This window comes from Cydia splendana, chromosome 7 (genome assembly GCF_910591565.1).
Source record: "Cydia splendana chromosome 7, ilCydSple1.2, whole genome shotgun sequence".
Lineage (NCBI taxonomy): Eukaryota > Metazoa > Arthropoda > Insecta > Lepidoptera > Tortricidae > Cydia > Cydia splendana.
In genome coordinates this window covers 17,743-45,001 of record NC_085966.1, presented here as the reverse complement: position 1 = coordinate 45,001, position 27,259 = coordinate 17,743, and the positions used below count along the sequence as shown (strand labels likewise).

The 27,259-nt window shown below is 41.0% G+C and overlaps 1 protein-coding gene across 2 annotated transcripts; it reads left to right on the top strand.

Annotated features, from left to right (window-relative positions):
* The first annotated feature begins 1,053 nt into the window (after positions 1-1,053).
* Positions 1,054-27,259, top strand: LOC134791950 (acetylcholine receptor subunit alpha-like). 2 transcript variants are annotated; one of them, XM_063763043.1, is made up of 11 exons: positions 1,054-1,233; positions 11,606-11,721; positions 11,810-11,949; positions 12,042-12,086; positions 12,938-13,047; positions 13,178-13,358; positions 13,434-13,549; positions 13,623-13,928; positions 25,624-25,779; positions 26,546-26,807; positions 26,888-27,259. In XM_063763043.1, the coding sequence occupies exons 2-11, from the start codon at positions 11,655-11,657 to the stop codon at positions 27,086-27,088; spliced, it is 1,584 nt and encodes a 527-aa protein (XP_063619113.1). In that variant the 5' UTR covers positions 1,054-1,233; positions 11,606-11,654; the 3' UTR covers positions 27,089-27,259. The 2 variants fall into 2 exon arrangements, with proteins under 2 accessions (XP_063619113.1, XP_063619112.1); XM_063763042.1 differs by lacking the exons at positions 25,624-25,779; positions 26,546-26,807; positions 26,888-27,259 and having other exon boundaries at positions 11,606-11,727; positions 13,623-13,932.

Genomic DNA, 27,259 nt, shown 5'->3' with positions numbered 1-27,259 from the left:
TTAATGAAGGAGACACAAGTCTAAAAGACATTCCTCATACTGGTCGCCCCGTCACGTTTGACGAATAAGCATTGCGGCGCGAGCTTGAGTTGCATCCAGATTCCACCACCAGGGATTTAGAGAAAACTCTGTAGTGACAGTACCATAGATCGCCATCTGCAGTCGATGGGTTACCGTAAAGTTTTGTCAAGATGGACGCCTCATGCTTTGACCGATGCTCAACGTGCATTACGAGTCAACATTTGTGAAAGTCTGCTGTTGCGCCCCCAAAGAAAGAGCTTCCTGGAGTCGATCATCACTGGAAACGAGTCCTGGGTCTTGTACGAGAACGTTACATGAAAAGCCTTTTGGATGCCTTCCGATAAACGGCCACCAACACAACCGAAAAGCAGTCCGCATGGCCAGAAATTTGTCCTGTCAGTTTTCTGGGATTCGCAAGGAATGTTGTTGTGGGAGTTACTGGACGACCCTCAGACTATCAATGCCGAAGCCTACGTGAATCAACTACAAAAGTTGGCGAACGCTGTTAAAGAAAAAAGGCCAAAACGACTCGAAGTACTTCATGATAATGCAAGACCGGTTTACTAATGTGTTGCAGAAAGATTTTTGACATATTTTTGTATTGCATAATGTTACTTGGCAGAAATGTCACATAGTCACAGAGATTAGACATAAACACCCAAATGCACCCATTGAAATCTTTGACTGAAGTTTGATTTCCACAAGACGAAATTAAAACAAGTATGTATACAAAACATTCTCATTATTCTGAATTAAATAAAAAAATAATAGAACCAGAGACAAGTTTCAGTGGGATGAAAAATTGTAAAGATGATCCACAGAGCCATTTTATTCTAGTGATGCCAAGGTAAGCTAAAGTTATGTGACACACGTGTCGGTGTATGCCAGAAAGACGGTGATTATGTTATCAGCAGGCGCGCTGCGTGGTGCGGCCACGTGGCGTGTGCAGCGGGGTCGGCGGCGGCGGCGGCGCGAGTGGCACCGCCCGCTGGCGCGGCTGCGCGGCGGCGGCGGCGGCGGCGGCGGGCGGCAGCGGGCGGCAGTTGTCGGCGCGCCTTCACTGTTCGCGCGCGTACCATGCCGTTGTGACCCGCGCCTGCCCGACCCGACCGCGACACCACCACGACACTGTGCTCCGTCAGCAACTAGTGACCATTCTAAAGTGATCGCACCATGAATTGAAGCTTTGGAATTGCAGGCAAGGACGTCCCAGTGAGCCCCGTCTTTGTACCACGTTTACACGCACGCACTCGTGTGGTGGAGCCGCGCCTCGCGCCGCGCCGCGGTTGCCGAGTACCACGCCACGCCGCGCTGGCTGTACTACAGTCCGAAGCACGGGATCAATGTTGTCGCCGCGCGCGGAGTGTGGCGGCGGTGGCCGACCGCGGCGCGGCGCGGCTCGCGCGCTCTACTGTCCCCAGCACGTCTCGGGAGCACCACTCCACTCTTATGTTTAATAGCACCTTACTTTCTACCACAAACATTTTCCCTTTGCTATACATATTTAAGTTATTAAGGTCACGGTAGGCTGAAAATTAAGACAGATTCTCATTGAAAATATAATAGTCCCGAGAATATACATATACTTACACCACACCGACCCAAATTTTTGAACACTAAATAATAGAATGATAGCACAGGAAATGACGAAGAGAAACTTTGGTTAGTCTAGACTCTTTACTCGTAAGAACAAAATAGAAACTATAATATAGTGTATAATATATTATGATGTCGGTTAGATCCAGTAAAGCGTTATATTAAGTATAAACGCTACTCGCTAGTAGCTACTCGCGTGCAGACAAACAAGCGAGCGCTATTAGGCACATATTAGTAGAATGTCTAAAACTCATTGCCTTTGATAAGATTTACTCGACACTTATGTGAGTTAGAGAAAACATGTCTGCTGATAAATCTGCAGCCTGCAATATACTTAAAGGTAATTTATTTTGGTACTGTCTCACCTCACCGCTGAGCCCTTTAAATATAGAGTTAAATTTTGCATTATTGTTAATTCATTGCATGTAATAAAATTATTTACTACCTAGGAGGCACATGAGCACGATGTGTGTTGCTCTATGGAACCTATTTTTTTTTTACAAATCCTCTACCTTTGGTTTATTCGAATCGAATCGAATTTAATAAAGCTAATCTTTGGTTTATTCGAAAACAAAACATTATCATCAACTAAATAAAAGAGAAGCCCTCGGTAGGTAGGTACTTAGCTACAATCATTAGTAAAAGTGGGCCTATTATGTATTCAACCGCCATCCATCCATCCATCGTAAAATACACGTAAACACTAAACAGTAAAAATGTGCCTAATAAAATGGAGTGCCGTTATTAAAACTATTGTATTACGTTTAAGAGGATAGTGGACAATCGCTTCTCCATACAAACTTAGTCCCCATTTTCCTCACTGGAAATTAATAGGTATATTTTTTAGTGACCGACCGAAACATGTATTTTTGCCGAAACCGAAACCGAATGTTCAGCTTTGGCTCTAGTTTTGGCCGAAACCGAAACCGAAACAGAAACCTTTTGTAGACTTGTTAAAATCGTTGAAAAAATGTCATAAAACCGCTTTTACACACATATTATGGGGCTGTCAACACCCAATGTCCTTGAAATTGATGTTACTTGAGCAGTTTTTTAGGAAAATTACTAGAGTTAGACTAGTGATGTGCCGTGAGAATTTCCCGGGAACAAGGAATATTCCCATATGGGAAATTCCCGGGAAATTTCCCGGTGTTCCTGGGAATATTCCCCAAACAGGGGAACTTGTCGTTAAAGCTAGCTATAACGACAAGTAACTGCGTTTAGTAAAATAAAGTAGCCAAAAACCGTAAAATGCAAAGTGGCTTCCCAAAAAAAAACTTGGAAAGTGGATTTCCTTACAACATTCGACACTTTGGATGTTTCAAAAAAAATATGGCATCACTTTAAGCCCCCCATGTACCGGAATGCGGAGTCAGATCATCTCGAAATTTTCTCCATACAAAAAGATACTTATAATATATTTTTTATATTCTCCAAAATATTATGGCTATAGAATTTTTTTTATTGGATATTTTGATAATGTAATGCAAAAACATTCACAAGAACCCGTCCTTAACACTATAGTATGTAGAAGAGTTTCTTGGTTACTACCTAACTTATTTTGACCCTGATTAAACTGTGATGATTTGAATCGATTTTGTTGAATAATGGCGTATTATTGCAAAACAAAAATATTTTGTCCGAGAAATCGTTCCCAGCAACTATGGGAAAATTCCCAGGAAGAATGGGAAGTTTCCCGGGAAGAATGGGAAATTTCCCGGGAGGGAATTTACGTAGGCGGATGAGATACAGTTTATAATGTTTTTTAAAAACGTTTAAGATGCTAAGTGTTGACTGAATTTCTGATAATAAAATAGTATATCTATGCGCCATTTCAAAATTCCCCTACTTTCCCTTCATATGGGAAATTTCCCGGGAACGTTTCCGGGAAATTTCTCACCAAGGGAATTTTCCCGGGAACGGCACATCACTAAGTTAGACCAAGATAATTCTGCAACGATTTTGATAACACACGCAGTGCAAGTGTTTTTTTAAACGGCAAAAGTTCTATGAAATTATGACGTATAAATAACATTTGCACTAGTTGCACTGCGTATGCTATCAAAATCATTGCAGAATTTTCTTGGTCTAACTCTATTCATTCACCAGTCAAGCCAACATGTAGATACAGGGTCAACCAGCGAGTTTTTTGTTGAAAATATCGCAAGGCCGGGTACCGATCTTCACCTGGGCCTAAACGTCCGAAGTGACAACAGTCCGAGGGGACAAGGCCGGGTACCGATCTTCACCTGGGCCTAAACGTCCGAAGTGACAACAGTCCGAGGGGACAAGGCCGGGTACCGATCTTCACCTGGGCCTAAACGTCCGAAGTGACAACAGTCCGAGGGGACAAGGCCGGGTACCGATCTTCACCTGTACTGGGCCTAAACGTCCGCAGTGACAACAGTCCGAGGCGACAAGGCCGGGTACCGATCTTCACCTGGGCCTAAACGTCCGCAGTGACAACAGTCCGAGGGGACAAGGCCGGGTACCGATCTTCACCTGGGCCTAAACGTCCGCAGTGACAACAGTCCGAGGGGACAAGGCCGGGTACCGATCTTCACCTGGGCCTAAACGTCCGAAGTGCCAACAGTCCGAGGGGACAAGTGAGGCGAACTCTCATGTGAAGTCAAAGCCGTGCTTCAGGCTTCAGGATAAGTAGTTGAGCACAGACTCCAACCAATGTCCATTGTATTAAAAAGCGAGATATTTCCTTGAGCGCTGGTGGCCTAGCGGTAAGAGCGTGCGACTTTCAATCCGAAGGTCGCAGGTACAAACCCCGGCTCGTAACAATGAGTTTTTTGGAACTTATATTATAACTAGACGGGACCGCAGCTCCGCTCGCGTAAATGAAATAAAGAGTGTGTCAACCCTGCCAGGGTTCATAACGGTGATAGGGATTTCTTATTTGTACCCGTTATTTGGATAACTTAATACGCAAAATATCTGAAAAAATTATGTGATTTGATAAAAGGCAAAATTATACTTTTTCATCTACGTAGTTATTTAGTTAAAACTCGTTTCAACATAAAATTATTATTTATTTTTATAAGCCTAATTGCAAAAACGTTCATTAGATTAATTTCCGCCTTAAGACGAATATGGACGACCACCGCCCATAAATCGCCTCTTGGTACAAACGTACGTACTCCCTTTCTGAATACTAACATTACTTACTACGGTTATGTGAATCCTGGCCTCCGAGAAAAGACAAAACAAAACACACCATTTTTCTCCGTCTTGCGATAGCTCTCGCCAGTCCCCATGGCCGAGGATAAGCAGATCTCGAGCAACTACGTCGTTCCAGCGGTAGGTACCTATGACGTCCAATTGGGCGTCTCCCATTTCGTTGTCCCAAGTACGCTCTCGTCACGGCACGATCCTCTCCCATTCTCTCTAAATGTCCGAGCCAATGTAAGCTTAGCCACTTTTGTCTCTCAGTATTCCGCCAGTATATCGGAACACATCCTTATTTCTATAGCAACAGAGTTATATTACGATATTTGGCCGACTGCTGACTGTACGTTTGCTTATTTTCACCAGGTCGTTTCGCTCAAAAATATCTGAACATGCACTTAAATTTTATCTACCTACATTATAACTTGCTATCAACTTTGTATTTTTGGCCCATCTCGGCAGCCCGGTCCCCGGACGAATTTGTTTGCCGAAGCTGTGAAAGTAAATCTGAATAACATAACTCAAAAAGAAATTTAAAACAACAAAATACAAATTACTATTGATATTGGTAAAAGGTTGAGGTTGACAGCACTTTTTATTTTACTTCGACTAAAAAAGGCCGAAATCACTGCATACCAACATAACAAACATAATTTTGGTTATTTGAAGTTCGAAACGAAACCAACCGAGAGTTTCCGAAAATAGCCGATAGTCGTAAAATGAAGAATGTTATGAAAATTTCTTTTGCTTATTGTAAATTAAATACGCATCGAAAGCGATAGTTTTTATGCTCTAGTTATATTCTCATACTTAGATAATAGATTAGAACAGTTTTTTCTTATCATACGTGCGTCGTATTTGAGAAACGTGTCAAAAACTTTTTAAGAAATTTGTAAGGCGCCATCTCGCTTCTTCCCTCGTTTTTTATCCCGTTCTGGTTTTTCAATTTTATATATATGACAGGTACCTACACGAAATATCATTTGATATTTACTATTTGCTATTCGGTAAAGGAAAAACATCGTGAGGAAGCCGGACTAGTCCCGATAAGGCCTAGCTTACTCTCTGGGTTCGAAGGTCAGTCTGATGGCAGTCGCTTTCGTAAAAACTAGTGCCTATGCCAATTCTTGGGATTAGTTGTCAATTGGACCACAGGCTCCCATGAGCCGTGGCAAAAATTCCGGGATTACGCGAGGAAGATGATGAGTTTTCTTATTATTCCTTTGCCCTTGCCCAGTAACATGCGACAGTGCTATCTCATTTACTCCGATACAATTAGACAGTGTGCGCATTATAGGTATTAACAGCCTCTTAAGACTGCGTCGACCGTCTAGTGGCGCCCTCATTAGTGGAATTGTGTTTTATAATAAACCAATAAATTTCTGTACCTATACATGAATCAGTATAATTATATTATGTAGGTACATATTAATATTGTTGTCCTACTTATTCCCCAACTTTTGGTCTTTGTCACATAGTTTAGTTTCATAGTACGAAGTACTATTTCGTAAGTTTCGGCCCGGCCGAAAGGTTCGGCCATTTTTTGGCCGAAACCGAAACTACAGTCAAAACATGATTTTTTGGCCGAAACTGGCCGAAACCGAAACCGAACCTTCGGTCGGACACTAATATTTTTCCACAATTTATTGTACCTACATTTATTTATTTACCTCATCTTTGCTTCTCTTCGTTTGATATTTTTCGATTATTAAGTATAAGAATTACGAGCGAAAAAAAATTTTAGAGCTAGCTTTTAAAAAACGAAAAAATCGGAACTTGTATGGAGAACGTCACGTGACTTCGTTCGTTCCGTTTGGTCTTTACAATTAATTACCTCCATGTGTTGTAACATAGCAAACAAGCATATTAAACACTTTCAATCCCAACACCTTTACTTACAGACATATTGTGAACTCTGCATTCATGGTGCATTTTACTTTTGTACTCAGACACTGAAGTGTGATGTGAGATACGACTAGTGCAAGTAAGTGCCGACTGCAAAGGATTTATTTGTTTTGATTTTTATTTTTTATTAAGGTTCACCAACAGTGGCAACAACAACTTATGGACTAACACACTTGCGTACTGTTAAATTATGATTGCGCCACCAATTTCAATGCTTTATTAAAGTGCTCAAAATCAAATAGGTACCAATAAAGAGAACTTTCATTTAAACATGTTTAAAGTTAAACGAAATTATGAAGGGGCATTGGGCGTTGGCGCATAGGTACATAGTGTTATTCCTATACATTCAATACCCTTACCTTTACGTTTTATTTAGTTTATTTTTCCCATAAACTGAAAGTGAACAGATACTCTTGTAGGTATACCACAGTTGAAACTCGATACTCTTGTAGGTACTTGAAACTTTCCCAAGCAACAGAAAACGCACAGTCTGCTATTTTGCTCTTTAGCTAATCTGAATCGACGTGACTCGGCTAAAATGTCGATTCGGCTTTATCACTTTATGATGGATGTTCTATAGTTTGAGCTTGTTTTAGCCTGTTAGCGTTAGAGCCCAGTAGTAGAAAACGTAAACATTAAACATTGTAAATGTAAACCCTAAATAACCATCAACTCAAGACACAAATACAATGCTGGGGGTGTGGCCAAGTGACAATAGTTTAACAGATAACGCCTATCAAAACCTGAATAACGTATGGAAATGATCACGTGAGTTTTCATTCAGCATATGGGTGAAGGTATCGGCCATTTTACTCTTTGATTGGCTGGTCAAATTAGGCACAGCACATAAAACCTCCAGTTTGTGTAATGCCTAATGTATCTATAATGGTCTTCAGTAAGGGTTATAAATATGGGTACCTAGGTACTATGGTACCTTAGTAGGTACCCATATTTATAACCTACCTAATGATCCATCGCGTCCGCGGAGTTGAACAATTACACTCTAGCGTCGACACACTCGTCACTTTTCGTTCGGTATGCATTGTTCGCCTACAATTAGAGAGCAATCCTATCACTGACCTAGATAATAAACCAATAGGTGTGTTATACTGTACCCTCACTTGCGTTTTTTTATATTTTGTGCTAAAATGTGTCAATCCTTGGTAGGCATTTGTCACGATCACATCACCGGTCTAACCGGCTGGCGATTTTATTGTCCACGTCCCTCTATACTTCGACAATGAACCGCATCGGCCTTTTCTAAGCTTTCTAACTCCCATCTAGTCACGTGCTCGAATTACCGGATGACAAGTCGAAAGCAAATAGCCGATAAGCAGCACTGGATTTCAATTCAGTCAGCATTGACGCATTTGTGCGACGCGGCCGACGCGCGAACCGGGGAATTGCTAACATTTCACACCAACACCGCATCTCAAATTATACGTCCCGAATACGGTGTACTATCACAGATGGTTTATGATTTATGAAGCATTGTTATAAATGTAATGTCTATAATAAATAATACCAAACCAATTAGAAACTTGTTATTTGGGCAGATCATCTTACTATTGCTAGTGATAATACATCCTGCGTCCATCGAGTGGAATAGGTACCTATTAATATACCTACTTAGTTACAGCGGGTATCAGAAACCCATAACATTGTTTATAAATCTATCCAACTAAACTCCATAATCATAATAATATTATTATAATAGAGTAAAAAAATCACCCCGTTTTAAGATAACGTGGTTAATATGTACCTACCTATTTACTTGAAGTTACTGTGCTAGGCCGTGGGTGGACGCACGACGACGGGCAGACGGACGTAGACGGAGTAGGTATTAAAGTTCCTTGCTGGCTACCCGTATGGATATGGAACGCTAAAATAGTACATTTCGATGCTAGTGCGGAAGGTATGTCATTACTTCACGAGTACCGAGATATCTTGCCACGAGCCGCAGGCGAGTGGGAAGACTCGGGACGAGTGAAGAATGACATTTCCGCACGTGTATCGAACGACGTTTTTTAATACAGTTGCGAAAAAATAAGTAAAACATTGTTAATCGTACACTAAACAAAAGTGGTAACAGTGACAGCTCGCTTAGACGTCGTCTTTAAGTATATTATATCTATGGGCGTTTGACAGCTATTCCGTTCCATTCAGACACCTTATTAAGAACGGAATTTTCAATATTCAATATTAAAAAATAAACGTGTTATAATGATGAAGAGGTAAGTATTAAAATATGAAATATGTATATTTTTCATATTCTTACATTAACAGTAGGTTTTTATGCTGATTACGACGTTTAAAGGAAACTAATATTAACACTCATCAATAAGTAGTCGTGAATTGGAACAAGTATAAATTTAAAAAAATTGGAAAAGTAAAAAGCACTAGTTCGAGATAACCAACTTTCCGCACGCTAAACAGCTACGTAAAGTAGCACTTTTTGAGCAACTGTATTAAAAATACCTTTAAAATAGCAAAGCGAAATGACTTAAGTAATACGAACGGTTTCGGCTAATAACGAATGCTAATATCCTAGATACAATCAGCCCGTCAAACCTTTTTGTAACAAATTATTAAAGCTGTTTTCATTACGACATTATAATCAAACGTAATTACGTTACTGCATTTAAATACTAAAGTAGGTAGATGTTGAGTGTAAGGGGCTGAAATGAGGCACGTGGAGGGAGTAGAGACCAGTAAGAGATACCTACTGTAACAGTATTAGGTACAGACTTACAATTTACCTACCTACCTAAATAATTATTACCTATTTGAAGAGTAAGTACTGTAAAGGGGACGGCCTATTGGGAGGACGCTGTGGGCATGGATAAAACACAAGATCACTTCTTCTTGTATATATTTTCTCAGCTAGTTTTACAATTAAATATCTACACTCGATGGCTGCCTCTAAACGAATGCCGATTGCGCACCGCGTTCCATTTGACAGCGGGCTTAAAAAAAATCTAAATTTGAATATCGTGACTAGCCAGTCACAGATTAAAAATAACTATAAAGGTTATAAACCTTTACAGTACCTACTCAACATGAGTAATTGAGTATTAGTGGTTTTGTTAGTAAGGGGAACTGTTGCACTTCGATTGATTGAAAATATTAACTTTACAATATTTATTATAGCTGTAACAAAAGTTGTTAGAAAAAGTTTACTTCTAACATTTCGAGACAGAAATATTATTACAAATCGTTTAAAACCATCTCTAAACGACAAAGTATTTAGATGTATGATGGTATCAGTGTACCTACAGCCCCTACAGGGAAATATCCACTTGTTAATTACTTAAGTAATTAAAGGTAACTTGAACAAATTTGATTTCATGCTTCGGTAATGAAATCAACCATGAAATCTAATTACATTTAACAAATTCGGATGCTGACGCTGACTCCAACCGCGCGCGATGTTATCGTATTAATGAATTTACCAGCTTGTGGAGGAACATTTTAAAGCGTCAATTAAACTAAGTAGTTGCGTTTTTTCTTACTCCTTATGTTTTTGTTATTATGAAGGTACATATTTATTTAAATGAGGACAACTTACGGCTAATAACGTAATCTAGATTATGAATCCCGGAATAAAGAACAAATTAAATAAAAACGAATCTGTGGGTTATTTGCATTTGTTTACTAAATAATAATTATACCTATATTGTTTAGGGACACAGAAATATGAAATGGTCCTATTAGAGATATTTGACGACCGGTCTGGTCTAGTGGATAGTGACCCTGTCTGCTAAGCCGATGGTCCTGGGTTCGAATCCCAGTAAGGGCATTTGTTTGTGTGATGAACACTAATATTTGTTCCTGAGTCATGGTTGTTTTCTATGTATATAAGTATGTATTTATCTATACAAGTATGTATATCGTCGCCTAGTACCCATAGTACAAGCTTTGCTTAGTTAGGGGCTAGGTTTGATCTGTGTAAGATGTCCCCTAATATTTATTTATTTATTTATTTATTTAGTTTAGATTTTCTTCTCAGAGTGTGTAATTGTACCTAAAATATTTATTTCCTTACGTGTGTGTGTGTGTTTCATTTCCTAATTACCAAACACAATGCACACTTTTTCTAAATGACGCCTGGTTCCTATTCACAATGTTTTCATTCAAATCTGTTCTCCTCATTCCTCTTTGTGTCCAGCAACCCCTTTTAGATATGATTCTGAAAATGATAGATTGTTGTGTACTCAAATGATTTTAAGAAGATCTATGTACTTGAAAAGGATGTTTTACGCACTTGAACCACAGGGCACGGAATTGGCCTCATCATCTTGTTTCTATTATCCTAGCTCACCTTGAAAGTGATACAATCCATACATTTTCGAAAACAGAATGACGTAACAATAACTACGAGTAAATGACAAGTCTGTCCTACAACAGGTTCCAACGGTAACTGCCATTGGAAACTACATTCAATTGATTCCCATATTTTTACTCTATGAAAATCAATCCGTTCTTCCTTGGCTGTTAGTTGTGTAAGGATTATTATTTATTAATAGCTTATATTCTGATCATTTTTACTTTTGTTTATGATTAATTTATAAAAGAGTATCAATTGACTCATACTTGTCACTGGTTCCCGCCACGTTGAATTATTATAAAAAGCGGGTATAGCAGTGACAAGCGGCAAGTTCGAGTACGGACAAGTTAAAGTGAAGACGTCTTGAACAATTTATTGTAAATTGGTTATTATTATGTTTGTAACAAATGAATAAAGTTAAAATATTGGTACAAGTAATAGTTTTCATCATCAACCCGGTAATAACCCAACAGTTGCTACAACCGTTATGTGTGGTGGGACAGAAATCGTAAATTGATCATGATCGTCGCTTTTTAAGTAAGCATGAGTGATGATAGTAGTTATGATTTGTTGTTGCAGCGGGCTCGCGGCGTGCGCGGCGATGCGCTGACGCCATGCGCGCGCCGCCATGCGCCCCCGCGCCCCCCGCGCCGCGCCCGCCTGCCCCCTGCTGCTGCTGGCGCTGCTGCTGGCCGGTGAGTGTGCGTGTCACTCCTCACCGCCATCCCTGTGTGTGTGTGTGTGTTCAGAGGCTCCACGCTATATAACGTGCGTGTGTTGCAGGCTGCGCCGGCAACCCCGACGCCAAGCGGCTGTACGACGACCTGCTCAGCAACTACAACAAGCTGGTGCGGCCCGTGCTCAACGTGAGCGACGCGCTCGCCGTGCGCATCAAGCTCAAGCTCAGCCAGCTTATCGACGTGGTGAGTGACACCTAGCTGTCACCTATCCCCGTACATATATGCACACCACGGCACACGCGAAACATGATCTTATTCACTTCTCTTTGTTGCAGAATCTCAAAAATCAAATCATGACAACTAACCTTTGGGTGGAGCAGGTAAGTCCAACGAGTAGATTGCGTTTTTTAGTTGTGCCTTCAGGTGCTTTCAAAACAAGTTCTAAAGTATGGAGCTTTTAATTTTGTGAATGAAGTAATTTATTCGTACTTATTTTTAGGGTTCCGTACCTTAAAAGGAAAAACGGAACCCTTATAGGATCACTCGTGCGTCTGTCACAGCCCATTTTCTCCAAAAGTACTGGACCAATTAAGTTGAAATTTGGTACACATATGTAAAGTCGTGACCCAAAGACGGACATCTTCCGTAAACAAATGAATTTTAAACATAGTGGCCACTTTTGGGGGGGGGGGGGGGGATGAGAAAATTTAAGATAAGTTCGCCTTTGTACTTCTTACTAATTGTATATTATTTTTAATATGTCTTTTTGTACAATAAAGAGTTTACTACTACTACTACTACTAAAATTTAATGTTTTTAAAACTATATTGTGTTATATATCAAATCAAACAGCTCATTTTGAGAATCTCAATTTTTTTTTTGTATTGTTAAAATAAATAGTTTAGAAGTTATTTAAGAAAATAGAAAAAAAATACCATTTCCCTCAAACTACTGGGTCTAAAATTTTGAGAAAAATATACAAAATAGGTCTTTACCTACAAATGACAGGAAAACCTATTAGAAATATGCAGTCACTTGCGTTTCACATATAAAAAATAGATTGTTAAAAATTGGGTAATGTACGGAACCCTTGGAACGCGAGGCCGACTCGCACTTAGCCGGTTTTATTACTATAGATACACCATTTTATTTAGGCTAATGAATCATTGATTATGTTATTTTAAGCGAGTGTTAATTATGAGATGGTAATGGGAGCCGATGTCGTTGACAGAGCTGGTACGACTACAAGCTGTCGTGGGAGCCGCGCGAGTACGGCGGCGTGGAGATGCTGCACGTGCCCTCCGACCACATCTGGCGGCCCGACATCGTGCTCTACAACAAGTGAGGAGCCACTATTCGAATTTCAAAATTACGTTTAGTGAATTGATAATTAATAAGAAAGTAGTACCGAAAAATGGTTCCCGTCGTTCTTCTTTGTATTCATAAGTAATGTAAGTTTATGTTGCTGCAGCGCCGACGGGAATTTCGAGGTGACGCTGGCGACGAAGGCGACACTGAACTACACGGGTCGCGTGGAGTGGCGCCCGCCCGCCATCTACAAGTCCTCCTGCGAGATCGACGTCGAGTACTTCCCCTTCGACCAGCAGACCTGCGTCATGAAGTTCGGCTCCTGGACTTACGACGGCTTCCAGGTACTTACCCAGCACTTTTGTCACCCGCTCCTCACTCCTCATGGCCATCAGTACTGACCGCCACTGGTGTTGCAGGTGGACCTGCGGCACATCGACGAGGCGCGCGGCACCAACGTGGTGGAGCTCGGCGTCGACCTGTCCGAGTTCTACACCTCGGTAGAGTGGGACATACTGGAGGTGCCGGCCGTCAGGTACGACCGCACCTATCACAGTGTAGTGTGGTCCTCCCTCCCTCCCCGCGCTAACCCCCCCGTCCTGTTGCAGGAACGAGAAGTTCTACACGTGCTGCGACGAGCCCTACCTCGACATCACGTTCAACATCACGATGCGGCGCAAGACGCTGTTCTACACCGTGAACCTGATCATTCCGTGCATGGGCATCTCCTTTCTGACCGTGCTGGTGTTCTACCTGCCCTCGGACAGCGGCGAGAAGGTGTCACTGTCCATCTCCATCCTGCTCTCGCTGACCGTGTTCTTCTTGCTACTGGCCGAGATTATTCCTCCGACGTCGCTCGTGGTTCCGCTGCTGGGCAAGTTTGTGCTCTTCACCATGATATTGGATACGTTCAGGTGAGCGTGCGATTTCAACACAGCTTTTCTATGTAAAGTGCAACAGCGGCGTATACCTAGAATAAACTTGGATCACTTTCATCTCTCGCTTTTGTAAAAATCACTAAAATGAAATAACTAAACCACAAAACAAAGAAATGAGGGCGCGCGTGCTTTCTTATTCCGTGCCCTAAAGGATAGTTACATTTTACAAGCTTTTGTTTTACTTGCAATGTTTGGTGCTAAATAAGCTAGACCCAGTTTCCATTAGGAGGGTAGACGGGCCGCCGTGATGTAAACATATCTTAAATTGAGCTCCGCAATATATTAACCAAAATGCGTGCTTAAACTTCTCGATTCTAGTGACATTAATTAACATTACGAAGTGCTAAAGTGTAGCTACAGAATCAAATAATCAGTGACTATTTTGACGCTTAATTTAGTGTAAAAACCCAAAAAACATTTTGCAGTGAAATTAAACCACCGTCAATTCTGAGTTGTTTGTTATCAGTTGAAAGTGTCGCGGCTAAAAGACGGAAACCGGCGTAATCTGCACGGCGCTTACGACCTTTCAGCTAATGATGTACTACTAGGCCGGTGCCGGTGCAAATATCGTACTATTCGTCACTGGGGACGAGACTATTATCATAATAAGAGGCATATTCGACATTTGTGCCTGCATCTATACATATAATAAAGCTGAAGAGGGTCGAAAGTCTGTACATGGAAGATATTTGAAAAAAAGTTGGCTGGAGATACTTAGAATTGATAACAGAACACGTTCCAACAGTTTTTAGAATTTTTGTCTGTTTGTCTGTTTATCTGTTTATCTGTTTGTCTGTTTATTTGAACGCGCATCACGTGAAAACGGCTGAACGGATTTTGATGAAAACTTTACTAATCTGTCGAGAAAATCCCCGGCCAGGTTATAGGCTATAAAAATTCAACCCCTAAAAGGGGGGGTAGCCACAACACTCGATTGACTTAAGTTTGCCCCTGAATCGTATGGCGCTACTTAGGAAGGAGGGGCAAACTAATTTCAAATATGTGCTTACACTATAGAGTACCCTGGTAAACTAACAGATGGCGCTGAATTTAATACGATGTGACATAAGTAAGCCAGTGAGGAAGGATTTTTCCAAATTAACTCTAAGTTTAGAAGACCCCCTCTTCTAAAATTTCAATCAATCGTACGGATATCAACAAATTTAATTGAATAATTGTGTTGATTTAATAATATAACAAAATTAAACGACAGTAAATTAATTGCCCCTCATTGCACAGTGCCATCTTTTGGGGAGCTGAGTAAACATTAAGTAACCAAGAAAACTAAAAATGGGTTTACATAGTTACGTAGTGGTAAAATAAACACACATATCAACACGCGTATAATTGCATAAAATTATTTATTTTCTCCGTCATGAATTATACCTAATCGTAATTATATCTTATCCATATCAAATCCATATTCATACGTATCGCCTCCTTAAGCACTTAATAATGGCCACGAAGGTGGGTACTTTGAAAAAAACACATTGACCTTTGTCATTTGCAGTGCCGGATTAACCCTTTTAAGCAAAATAAGCATTGCTTAGGGCACCATGTCTAGGGGGCACCAAAAATTATCGAAAAAAATTCGCGCTCGCTTCGCTCGCGTTTTCAATTACATTCTAAGATGCTTATGATAAAGGTGAACATTCGGGTGGCGCCTGCAGCAGCATTAGGTACTCTGTTGCAACGTTACTGCTGCAGCACTGTCAATTTTCGTGATAAAATGATGTGACTGTTTTCCATACTAAAAGTAAAAATGTACAACTGTCTATCAAAATGCGTTTTTTATATCGAAAAGTTTTCGCGCTCGCTTCGCTCGCATTTTCAATAACTTTCTAATATATGATAAAGGTGACATTCAATTTTCGTGATATAATGATGTGACTGATTTCCATACTAAAAGTAAAAATGTACAACTGTCTATCGAATTGCGTTTTTTTATATCGAAAATTTGTCGCGCTCGCTTCGCTCGCGTTTTCAATAACTTTCTAAGATATGATAAAGATGACATTCGGGTGATGACTGCAGCAGTATTAGGTACTCTGTTGCAACGTTACTGCTGCAGCACTGTCAATTTTCGTGATAAAATGATGTGACTGATTTCCGTACTAAAAGTAAAAATGTACAACTGTCTATCAAATTGCGTTTTTATATCGAAAAATTTTCGCACTCGCTACGCTCGCGTTTTCAATTACATTCTAAGATGTTTATGATATAGGTGACATTTGGGTAGTGACTGCAGCAGCATTAGGTACTCTGTTGCAACGTTACTGCTGCGGCACTGTCAATTATCGTGATAAAATGATGTGACTGATTTCCGTACTAAAAGTAAAAATGTACAACTGTCATCAAATTGCGTTTTTCTTATATCGAAAATTTTTCGCGCTCTCTTCGCTCGCGTTTTCAATACCTTTTTAGGGTTCCGTACCCAAAAGGTAAAACGGGACCCTATTACTAAGACTTCGCTGCCCGTCCGTCCGTCCGTCCGTCCGTCCGTCTGTCTGTCACCAGGCTGTATCTCACGAACCGTGATAGCTAGACAGCTGAAATTTTCACAGATGATGTATTTCTGTTGCCGCTATAACAACAAATACTAAAAACAGAATAAAATAAAGATTTAAATGGGGCTCCCATACAACAAACGTGATTTTTGACCAAAGTTAAGCAACGTCGGGCGTGGCAATTTTTTTGCATTTTTTTCCGTTTGTTTTTTCATTATGGTACGGAACCCTTCGTGCGCGAGTCCGACTCGCACTTGCCCGGTTTTTTATTGAGATATAATAAAGGTGACATTCGGGTGACGACTGCGGCAGCATTAGGTACTCTGTTGCAACATTACTGCTGCGGCACTGTCAATTTTCGTGATAAAATGATGTGACTGATTTCCGTACTAAAAGTAAAAATGTACAACTGTCTATCAAATTGCATTTTTTTATATCGAAAAATTTTCGCGCTCGCTTCGCTCGCGTTTTCAATTTATTTCTGAGATATGATAAAGGTGACATTCGGGTGGGGACTGCAGCAGCATTACTCTGTTGCAACTTTACTGCTGCAGCACTGTCAATTTTCGTGATAAAATGATGTGACTGATTTCCATACTAAAAGTAAAAATGTACAACTGTCTATTAAATTGCGTTTTTATACCGAAACATTTTCGCGCTCGCTTCGCTCGCGTTTTCAATAACATTCTAAGATATTTATGATAAAGGTGACATTCGGGTGGCGACTGCACCAGCATTATATAGGTACTCTGTTGCAACGTTACTGCTGCGGCACTGTCAATTTTCGTGATGAAATGATGTGACTGATTTCCATACTCAGCTGAAATGCAGCAATGAACGTCACTCAATTTACCAAAAAAATTCAATGTAATCTTGATGACCCTAGGGAGAGGGGGCACCATGGTCTAGAAATACTTAGGGCATCAAAATATTATTATCTTAATCCGGCACTGGTCGCTTGCGGAGTCAAACGATTTGGGACTTGCATTTTATACGCATTTACCATGCCTTCCCGAAAAAAATCGAATCATTCGCGAAAGTTTCGCAACGCATTGAGGTTACAAGGGGCACATGGTCTTCCTCAGGAGTCTGAAGAAGACCATGGTAAGTGGCGCTCTAGCCAGGCAGGCCGCTTCGCTTTCGCTCGCGCGCGTATACCTTACTGTATCGTCCGATATACACCTACTACTCTGTCGTTTAAATCCTTAGAGAATATAACCAACGGAGACACCATGTCTATAATTTTCGGTACAAAATAGTCTGGCGTTTTTTGCGGGGGAGGGGCACATCAAATGTTTACCTACGTAACGTAAACATAGCCATGTCAGATAAACGTCGGTTGACCATTGGCCGCCTATTTTCGACAGAGGGGAACGCCCGTTAATGACCACTCCGTTTGGTTATATTCTCTAAGTTTAAATCACGTGTAAAATTTGAATAAGGGCGAATAAAACTATTGATTTTGGAGTGTAGTTTTATTTAGTGGTACCTAATTGTATAATATTTTATCTGGACTTCAGTCTTCTATCATATCCATATGTCAACTTTACTTCAAGTTCCGCCTCCAGGGGAGAGGGAGAGAAATTAGGATTAGAAATTAGCCGCTTACTGACACAGACCGAATTACACGCGGGCGGAGCCGCGGGCACAGCTAGTAACAACATAAAAATGAACTGCTTAGCCTGTGATGAACCTATTAACAGAAATGAATTACTTAACTGTACCTACTGCGCGGGAAGTTACCACTTTCTGTGCGTGAATATAACCTCGGTGTATTTCAGAGAACAGCAAGTGAATTTGAGAAAATACTGGACATGTCCGCAGTGCCAGAGGATAACGCGCCGACAGCGTGATGATAATACTCCCGCCTCGCCAGCAGTTCTGATCCGAAATAACTCCCATACGCTTGATGTTACGAATATGTCATGTGATGAAATTGTACCTGATAGTAACATACCTAAGGCTACATTATCTTCCCCAAATGCGTCCCTGAGCTCACAGGTGGCCACAGCACAGAATCTGAGCTGCACCCTCCCGCACGGCGGAAGCATAACAATAGAGCAAATCAGTCACTTACTAGACAGAAAACTTGAATCACAAAAAACTTCTCTTATAACTGAAATAAGCGCCCAATTACATAACGACTTTAAAAAACTCATACATAATGAAATCCAAAACTACCTCAAGAATTTCAAGGCAGACATAAATCACAATATTAACAGTCTTGTGGCAGACAAAAATTTATTACAGTCTAAATGTGATGATTTTACTTCGAAGATCAGTTCGCTAGCCATGTCTGTTGACGACTTGACTGGTGACCAGGGAGCCATGAAGCTGCAGTGCGACACAAACCTGAAAAGAATTGAGGATCTGGAGATGAATCGATCTGCCCTAAAATCAGAACTTCAAGTAACCCAACAAAAATTGAACGCATTTGAAAAAAATATATGCAACCAACCTACGTTAACTACTAATAGCAACAACATCATCAGCCCACGACGTCAGACGCTCCCGCCACCTCAGGCATCATCACTACAGTATCAGATCAGAATATCGGAGGAGCCTCCACCGCCTCATCAGTCACAGACTTCGCTGCAGACTCCGATAATAATTTCTCAATCACCACCTACACAGGAACCTCAGACAACAAAACTCAATGATTACCGGCCCGAAGGAATCAATCGATCAAGATATCGCGCAGTGATACGAGCGACAGGTGCAACAGATAATGATCTAAAGACTCTAGAGCCAGTAAAGTGTATTCATGCATGGAACTTTCAGCCCGACGTCACAGCGGATAACATCCAGGCATACATGAATAAGAAGCAGCCGGGCCATACGTTCAAGATTAATAAACCGAACCCTGAGCACAGCCGCCATACATGCTTTATTATAGAAATACCACCACACCTCTTTGAATTCTTTATGGCACCTGATAACTGGCCGAAGAATACAGCGCTCCAGGAGTGGTATCCCAACAGAAATGTTAGACGAAAACCACAGAGCCGCACGTTTTTTCGTCAGGAAAACTAAGAAACTTGATTCAATATTTTACCAGAATGTAAGAGGACTAAAATCAAGACGCACAGTAACTAAAAATATTATGGAAACATTTTCAAGTAACCTAATAGCCCTATCTGAAACTCGACTGGACGACGGCGTATTCGACTCCGAAGTATTTCCTGCCGCATACAGCGTGTTGCGTCGAGACCGGCCGGGCGGCGGGGGCGGCGGCGTGCTGCTCGCCGCGCGCGCCCTACTCGCTCCTGCGTCTCGACTGCAAGCCAAATAGCAAAGACGAGATCGTTTGTGCTGTCGTCACTAAAGGTCGCTTACGCTTTATATGTTGTGTAGTTTACCTAGCCCCTAATATTCCTGATAATAGATACTTTTCCATTTTTTACTGCATTAGAAGACTAATTATTAATAATTTATGATTTCAATCTATATTCCGCGAATATTACGGTTAATAACGAGTTTGAAACATTCCTTGCTGAATGTAATTTACGTCAAAAAAATACTGTATTGAATGGGTTGAATAGGATGTTAGACTTGATTTTGGTTAGCAGTGATGTGGACGAAGTCTCGGTTTCTACCTGCCAGGGAAATGTACCGAATGAAGTCCATCATTTCGCCTTAGATATTAGTATAAAAGTCGATACAAATCAAACAACTTCTAACACAGTTTTTCCAAGTACCAAAAATACTAATCAAATGGAGAGAAATTTTACGAAGGCGGATTTCCCTCAATTATATAATGATTTAGCCGCTACATGCTGGAATGAGACCTACACACAAAACAATGTTAATGATGCAGTTGATGCTTTCTATAGTCCAATAAATAACATAATTGCTCAAACTGTACCCTATAAAATGCCAAGAGCTCCAATAACGCAATACCCATCGTGGATGTCAACGGAAACCATTAAGTTAAATAGGCTAAAAAATCAGTATCACAAATGGTATAAAGAAAGCAATGACCAGCTGCACTACGCTTTTTTCACCTAATATTATAGACGTCAGGTAAAAAAAAATTCAGATCGGGATTTTGAGAAACATAATGAGCGCATTCAATTAAATATTAAACGTGACGTCACTTTTTGGTCCTATATAAAAAATAATAGAGCAAATAATGAACAATCGACATTTGGCAATTTGTCTTCCTCTGAAGTAGCAGAAAAATTTGCACATTACTTTAGTGACGTGTTCTTACCGACCGGGTCACGACTAGACGTATTGGATGCCCAGCGACACTGGACAACATCACCACAACACATAACCATTGAACACATATCTGATAACGATATACGTAGCGCTATAAAACGACTATCTTCCAAGACCACTCAGAGTCCCGACTACATTCCTCAATTTTTAGTACGCGACTGTTGTGAAGTTTTTATTGGACCACTGTCACACATTTTTAATTTCCTGCACTTTGGAAAAAATCAAAAGTTCTGCCAATTCATAAAAGTGGCCCCAAGGATGATATCAAAAACTATATGCCAATAGCTGTTCTGTCTATTTTTGCTAAAGTTTTTGAATCCGTTTTGTACAAAAAAATATATCAGCAAATGCGTGATTGGTTCACTGATGCTCAACATGGATTCTTACCCAACAGATCCACAACATCTAATCTGCTAAATCTCGTAACATTGATAGCTCACAATATAGAGGAAAGAAAGCAAACTGATGTGGTTTACCTGGACTTTCAAAAGGCATTTGACCGGATAAACTGTGATAATCTATTGCGAAAAATGGCGGAAGCAGGTTTCTCGAGAATGTTGTTAGAATTTTTTGCTGACTATTTTTCTGGCCGTACGCAATATGTAATTTACAATAAAGCCCATACTACTGCGTATCCAGTAACATCAGGTATAGGTCAGGGTAGCAGCCTTGGTCCCCTCTTATTTTTAATCATAATTAATGACCTGCCCGAAATTGTTAAGCATTCTACCGTACTGATGTTTGCGGATGATGTCAAACTGGCTAAATCAATCCAGGATGCGTCCGATGCTAGTAAACTCCAGTCGGACATAGATGCCGTTCATCGGTGGGGTTTCAATAATAGTCTACACCTAAATACCGCTAAATGTGCAAGCATGTCATATTCGAAGACAACCATACCGGCCTCACGGTCATACACGCTGAATGGCGAGGTCCTCCAAAATGTACAAACTATGCGAGACCTCGGCACGTGCTTCGATACCCAACTAAAATTCGATCAAAACATAGTGCAAATCTGTAACAAAGCGCGTAAGTCTCTTGGGTTCGTCTTAAGGCAGTCCAAACGTTTTAATAGGCACCGTGTTATTTCGTTACTTTACAACGCCTATGTCCGTAGTGTGCTTGAGAGTAACTGCATCATATGGAATCCGCATTATCAAAAACATGTTACCTTAATTGAAAGAGTTCAAAAATCATTTGTCCGTTACCTCTATTATAAAATTCATGGCTTCTACCCTTACATGTACCCAACACTGTTTGTACTAGGAATGGTATCTTACCAAAGCCTTGAAATGCGTAGACGACTTGCTATGGTAAAATATTTCTTTAAATTGATACGAGGCACATTGTCTAATCCTTCCTTATTGCAATTTGTATCGCTTAAAGTACCACTACACATAAGAGGTTCCCTCCGTCCACGCCAACGGCCGCTATTCCTGGTCCCGCACGCCATGATAAATCTGAGCAACTCTCCTCTGTACGTGGCCTTGAACCACATCAACAATATTCTGCTCTTTGACCCAACACTGGACTTGTTCTCGCAGTCGGAGTCGAGATTTCTGGCCACAGCCGCTCGCTATTTGGAGTCAATTAACACTCCTACCACAATACAGTGTTAGATTATTTGTGCATGTCTTGTTAGGTCTAATAAGTATGTGTATCAAAATTAATGTATATTAAAATTTTAATTGACCTACCTATAAATTGAAATGTATACGTGTTTATTTTATAATTTAACAAAATGTTATTTATGTAATTAATAATTATATATTTTTGTACTGTGACCTATAAAGTTCATGTATGGCAATCTGCTGTAAATGTAAGTTGGTTAAATAAATGAAATGAAATGAAATTAAATTAAATATTCGATTGAGCTGAAACTTCACTTGTAAGTTGGGTGACTCGTACCATCGAGGTGATCTGATGATGGACATAGGTGGTAGCCATAGGAATTCTGATAAAACAAATAAATAAATAAATAAATAAATAAATATTAAATAAATATTATAGGACATTTTTACACAAATTGACTAAGCCCCACGGTAAGCTCAAGAAGGCTTGTGTTGTGGGTACTCAGACAACGATGTATATATGTAATATATAAATACTTAAATACATAGAAAACAACCATGACTCAGGAACAAATATCTGTATCATCATACAAATAAATGCCCTTACCAGGATTCGAACCCGGGACCATCGGCTTCATAGGCAGGGTCACTACCCACTAGGCCAGACCGGTCGTCAAAAACAACACAAACTAATCGTGTTTGGGTTCGTTAGAACTGTTCCGCAACAGGCAACTAATACTCATTATTAGTAGTGTCCGACCGAAACATGTTTTTTTGCCGAAACCGAAACCGAAACCGAATGTTCGGCTTTGGCTCTAGTTTCGGCCGAAACCGAAACCGAAACCGAAACTTTTGTAGACTTGCTAAAATCGTTGAAAAAATGTCATAAAACCGCTTTTACACAAATATTATGGGGCTGTCAACACCCAATGTCCTTGAAATTGATGTTAATTAAGCAGTTTTTTAAGAAAATTACTGGAGTTAGACCAAGATAATTCTGCAATGATTTTGATACACGCAGTGCAAGTGTTATTTTAAACGTCAAAACTTCTATGAAATTATGACGTATTAATAACATTTGCACTAGTAGCACTACGTATGCTATCAAAATCATTGCAGAATTTTCTTGGTCTAACTCATCAGTCAAGCTAACATGTAGATTAGATATAGGGTCAACCAAAAAACCAACCAAAAACGCGAGCGCAGCGAGCGCGAATTTTTTTGTTAGCAATATCGCAAGGGAAGTAGCGGGAGTGGAAAACCGAGAAAAAGGTGGATGGACTGTGTGAGAGATGATATGAAACGAACGCAAGTGAATGATGAGATGACGGGCGAGAGAGAGGTATGGACGAAAAAAACATATTGCGCCGACCCCAAATGAATGGGCAAGTGAATGATAATGATCGCAAGGCCGCGTACCGATCTTCACCTGGGCCTAAAAGTCCGAAGTGCCCCAGTGAGGCAAACTTTCATGCGAAGTCAAAGCCGTGCTTCAGGCTTCACGATAAGTAGTTGAGCACAGACTCCAACCAATGTCCATTGTATTAAAAAGCGAGACCGCAGGCCGAGCATGGCGCAGGGAGGCCCAAGGCTAAGCTGAAGTAGAGGACATGTGGAATACAAACCAATGGTAAATTGAGGTAAAGACTAAAAAATTAGGCTAAGGTCGAGCATTCGTATGAAAAATTGTACTGGGGACACTTTTAAGGGTTTTTTTTTTTCATTTTAAACAATAGTCAGCTTTTCAGCCTCGCAAAATATTAACTGTACAGAAAATCAACTTTGCGGCACTACTTGAGCGTAGCCTTTAGCCTCGCTTAAAATTTGCCATTAGAGGTAGATAGGAAATGACTGAATAAGTGAGTGAATAAGAGCGAAGACATCGTTCGACTCGGGCCGAGCTGATACTCGGCCAACGGCTACGTCCGACAGTGCTATCTCATTCACTCCGATAAAATTAGACAGTGTGCGCGTTATAGGTATTGACAGCCTCTTAGGACTGAGTCGACCGTCCAGTGGCGCCCTCATAATGGAATTGTGTTTTATAATAATAAATCAATTAATTTCTGTACCTATACATGAATCAGTATATGTAGGTTATTACTATTGTTGTCCTACTTATTCCCCAACTTTTGGTCTTTGTCCGAAGTACCATTTCGTAAGTTTCGGCCCGGCCGAAAGGTTCGGCCGTTTTTTGGCCGAAACCGAAACTACAGCCGAAACATGTTTTTTTGGCCGAAACTGGGCGAAACCGAAACCGAAACCGAACCTTCGGTCGGACACTAATTATTAGTTGCCCGTTGAAAGAAAATTATTGCAGTCATAGACTTGACAAAAAAATTCAAACTCGCTCTCCTTCTTGATGCGACTGGCAAATCATATTACTTTTTTGCAACCGGGTATTTTAACCTAATTAAACCCCGTTGAATCCGAATTTGCCGGTTGTCCGATCGAAACTTGACCGGAAGTGAGATATTTGATATTAAAGGTCCCTTTTTTAGTTTTTCGTAAATAACTCTTAAACGGTGGCGCATAGCAAAAAATGTTCTATTACATAACATTTTGGTCAAGATTTCGATCGGACAACTGGCAAATTCGGATTCAGCGGGGTTTAATTAGGTTAAAAAACCCGGTTGCCAAAAAGTAATATGATTTGCCAGTCGAAATAGATTTTATGAAAAATATGACCAGTCTATCAGCGAAAAAAGCTTGTATCAAAATGAAACTTTTGACAAAAAAAAATATTTTTCTACTCCCGTACTTTTATTTGTCATTTAAAGGGTCGTGCACACACCTTTAAAACCCTACCTTATAGTTGTCAAGACAAGTCTTTAATCTATTCCCCAAAAAAGTATCCTTTTGACGATTTTACGATACTTCGTGTAATGACCATTTAAAAAATATTGAATGAAATACAGTGTTGCCAACCTTATTTTAAATGTCATCTCTGACAAATAAGTGAACCATAGACATTTTTTTAAAATTTTATTCATTCATTCATTCTTTTCCCTCCCGTACCCTCCATTTTTGCTACTTCTTGATTTAAAAATATTTGTTATATTTACAATTTTATTTCAAAGTAAGTGCTTGGTCGTAGAAAAAGTATTGTATGCAACGTTGTTTAACTGAGTCAAAAAATACTCGTGGCGTCTTTATTAACAATTTTCGGCTTCGCCTCAAATTGTTACTCACGCCACTCGCCTTTTTTGACCTCTCTTAAACAACGGTTGCATAAAATACTATGACGTTAGACTGTGCGCTGTGTGCGCTGTGATCGTTGACATCGCAATCCGGTGACCTCATGAGGAATCACCGCCCGTCCCATCTGTTATTTCTTCCCGCTCCAGCTAACCTGTGTTCATGTTTCAGCATATGCGTGACGGTGGTGGTGCTGAACGTGCACTTCCGGTCGCCGCAGACGCACACGATGGCGCCGTGGGTGCGCCGCGTGTTCATCCACGTGCTGCCGCGGCTGCTGGTCATGCGGCGCCCGCACTACCGCCCCGACCCGCACCGTAGCCGTTTGTGAGTACCTACATCACATGCCCTTCTCAAACCAGTGCGCGTGTCGCTTCACGCTTGCATTAAAAAAAAAATTACATTCTTCGTTAATCCGGTTGTTTCACGACCACATGTTTTGACTTGGTATGCGGATATATATACCGTAAAATGGGGTGAGTAGGGTTCGCGGGGAGAGTTGAGTTATGAATGGGGAGAGAAGGGATGAAAGTGGGGTGAGATGGGATTTTAAGGCTACTGCTACAAAAATAATGTATTCCAATTTAAAATGGAGCTATAGTAATACTCATAATACAAAAAAATCGATCCAACAATCTTCCAAAATCACCTTTGTATGAAAACCCAACTCACCCCAAATACGAGGGACTACGGGAGGTGGGATTTCCTGTTTATCGTCAAAGTTGTGAAATGGAACTACCCAAAATAAAATAATAACTAAAATACAAACGTCCGGAACACTTATTATATACACCATTCAGTTTGCAAATGTAAAAATAAAATGTTATCGAGGTTTGAATGTCAGTTTTGCACCTACTCACCCCATTTTACGGTATTTATTATCATTATTCATAAGGGTATTACCATGTAAATCTTCGACACAATGTCCATAAAACCAATGATAACCGAGGTGGTTATATCATCATCACTAACAATATATTATTAGTGCTGATGATATGAATAAGGTACCTAATGGAATCAAAACTTGAGAATTTTTTTATTACCATAAAAATTATGTGTATGTCTCCATTTGTTGTCCTGTGTCTGTGTGCAGTGCCGGGCTGGCCACGGCCGCGGCGGAGACGGTGCAGTGGGAGCACGAGGCGGGGTGGTGCGGGGGCGAGGTGGCGGGGGTGGCGGGGGTGGGGGTGCCGCCCGCGCCGCAGCCGCCGCCCGCGGCCGCGTGCCGGCTGCACGACGCGCCCGCGCTCTGCGACGCGCTGCGCCGCTGGCACCGCTGCCCCGAGCTGCACAAGGCCATCGACGGCATCAACTACATCGCCGACCAGACGCGCAAGGACGAGGAGGCCACGAGGGTGGGTACATACGGACCGTGCGTGTGTATGTGTGTTTGTTATTCGGTCCCGCCTGACGCGCGGTGTGCTCTTGTGTGCAGGTGAAGGAGGACTGGAAGTACGTGGCCATGGTGTTGGACCGGCTGTTCCTGTGGATCTTCACGCTGGCGGTGCTGGTGGGGTCGGCGGGCATCATCCTGCAGGCGCCGACGCTGTACGACGAGCGCGCGCCCATCGACGTGCGCCTCTCCGAGATCGCGTACGCCACCGCCAAGCCGCGCCCGCCGCCGCCGCCGCGGTAGGCCTCCCTCCCTCCGCTCACTCAACAGACACGCGAGGACGCGGTCTCTCCGCTGTCCCCATCTCTATGTACATAATAAAATAATTATATTAGTTTATACGACGAAATAACGTGATCGAAAATGAGTCGAATTTCTTTTGATAGAGACGAAATAAATCGATTGTTTATATAA

What these genes read in the sequence shown, in the direction of transcription:
- LOC134791950 (XM_063763043.1), top strand. Translation starts at nt 11,655, where the DNA reads ATGCGCCCCCGCGCCCCCCGCGCCGCGCCCGCCTGCCCCCTGCTGCTG. An exon ending in GACATCGTGCTCTACAACAA is followed by an intron (nt 13,048 to 13,177) that starts GTGAGGAGCCAC and finishes ATGTTGCTGCAG; the next exon opens with CGCCGACGGGAATTTCGAGG. An exon ending in GGACTTACGACGGCTTCCAG is followed by an intron (nt 13,359 to 13,433) that starts GTACTTACCCAG and finishes CTGGTGTTGCAG; the next exon opens with GTGGACCTGCGGCACATCGA.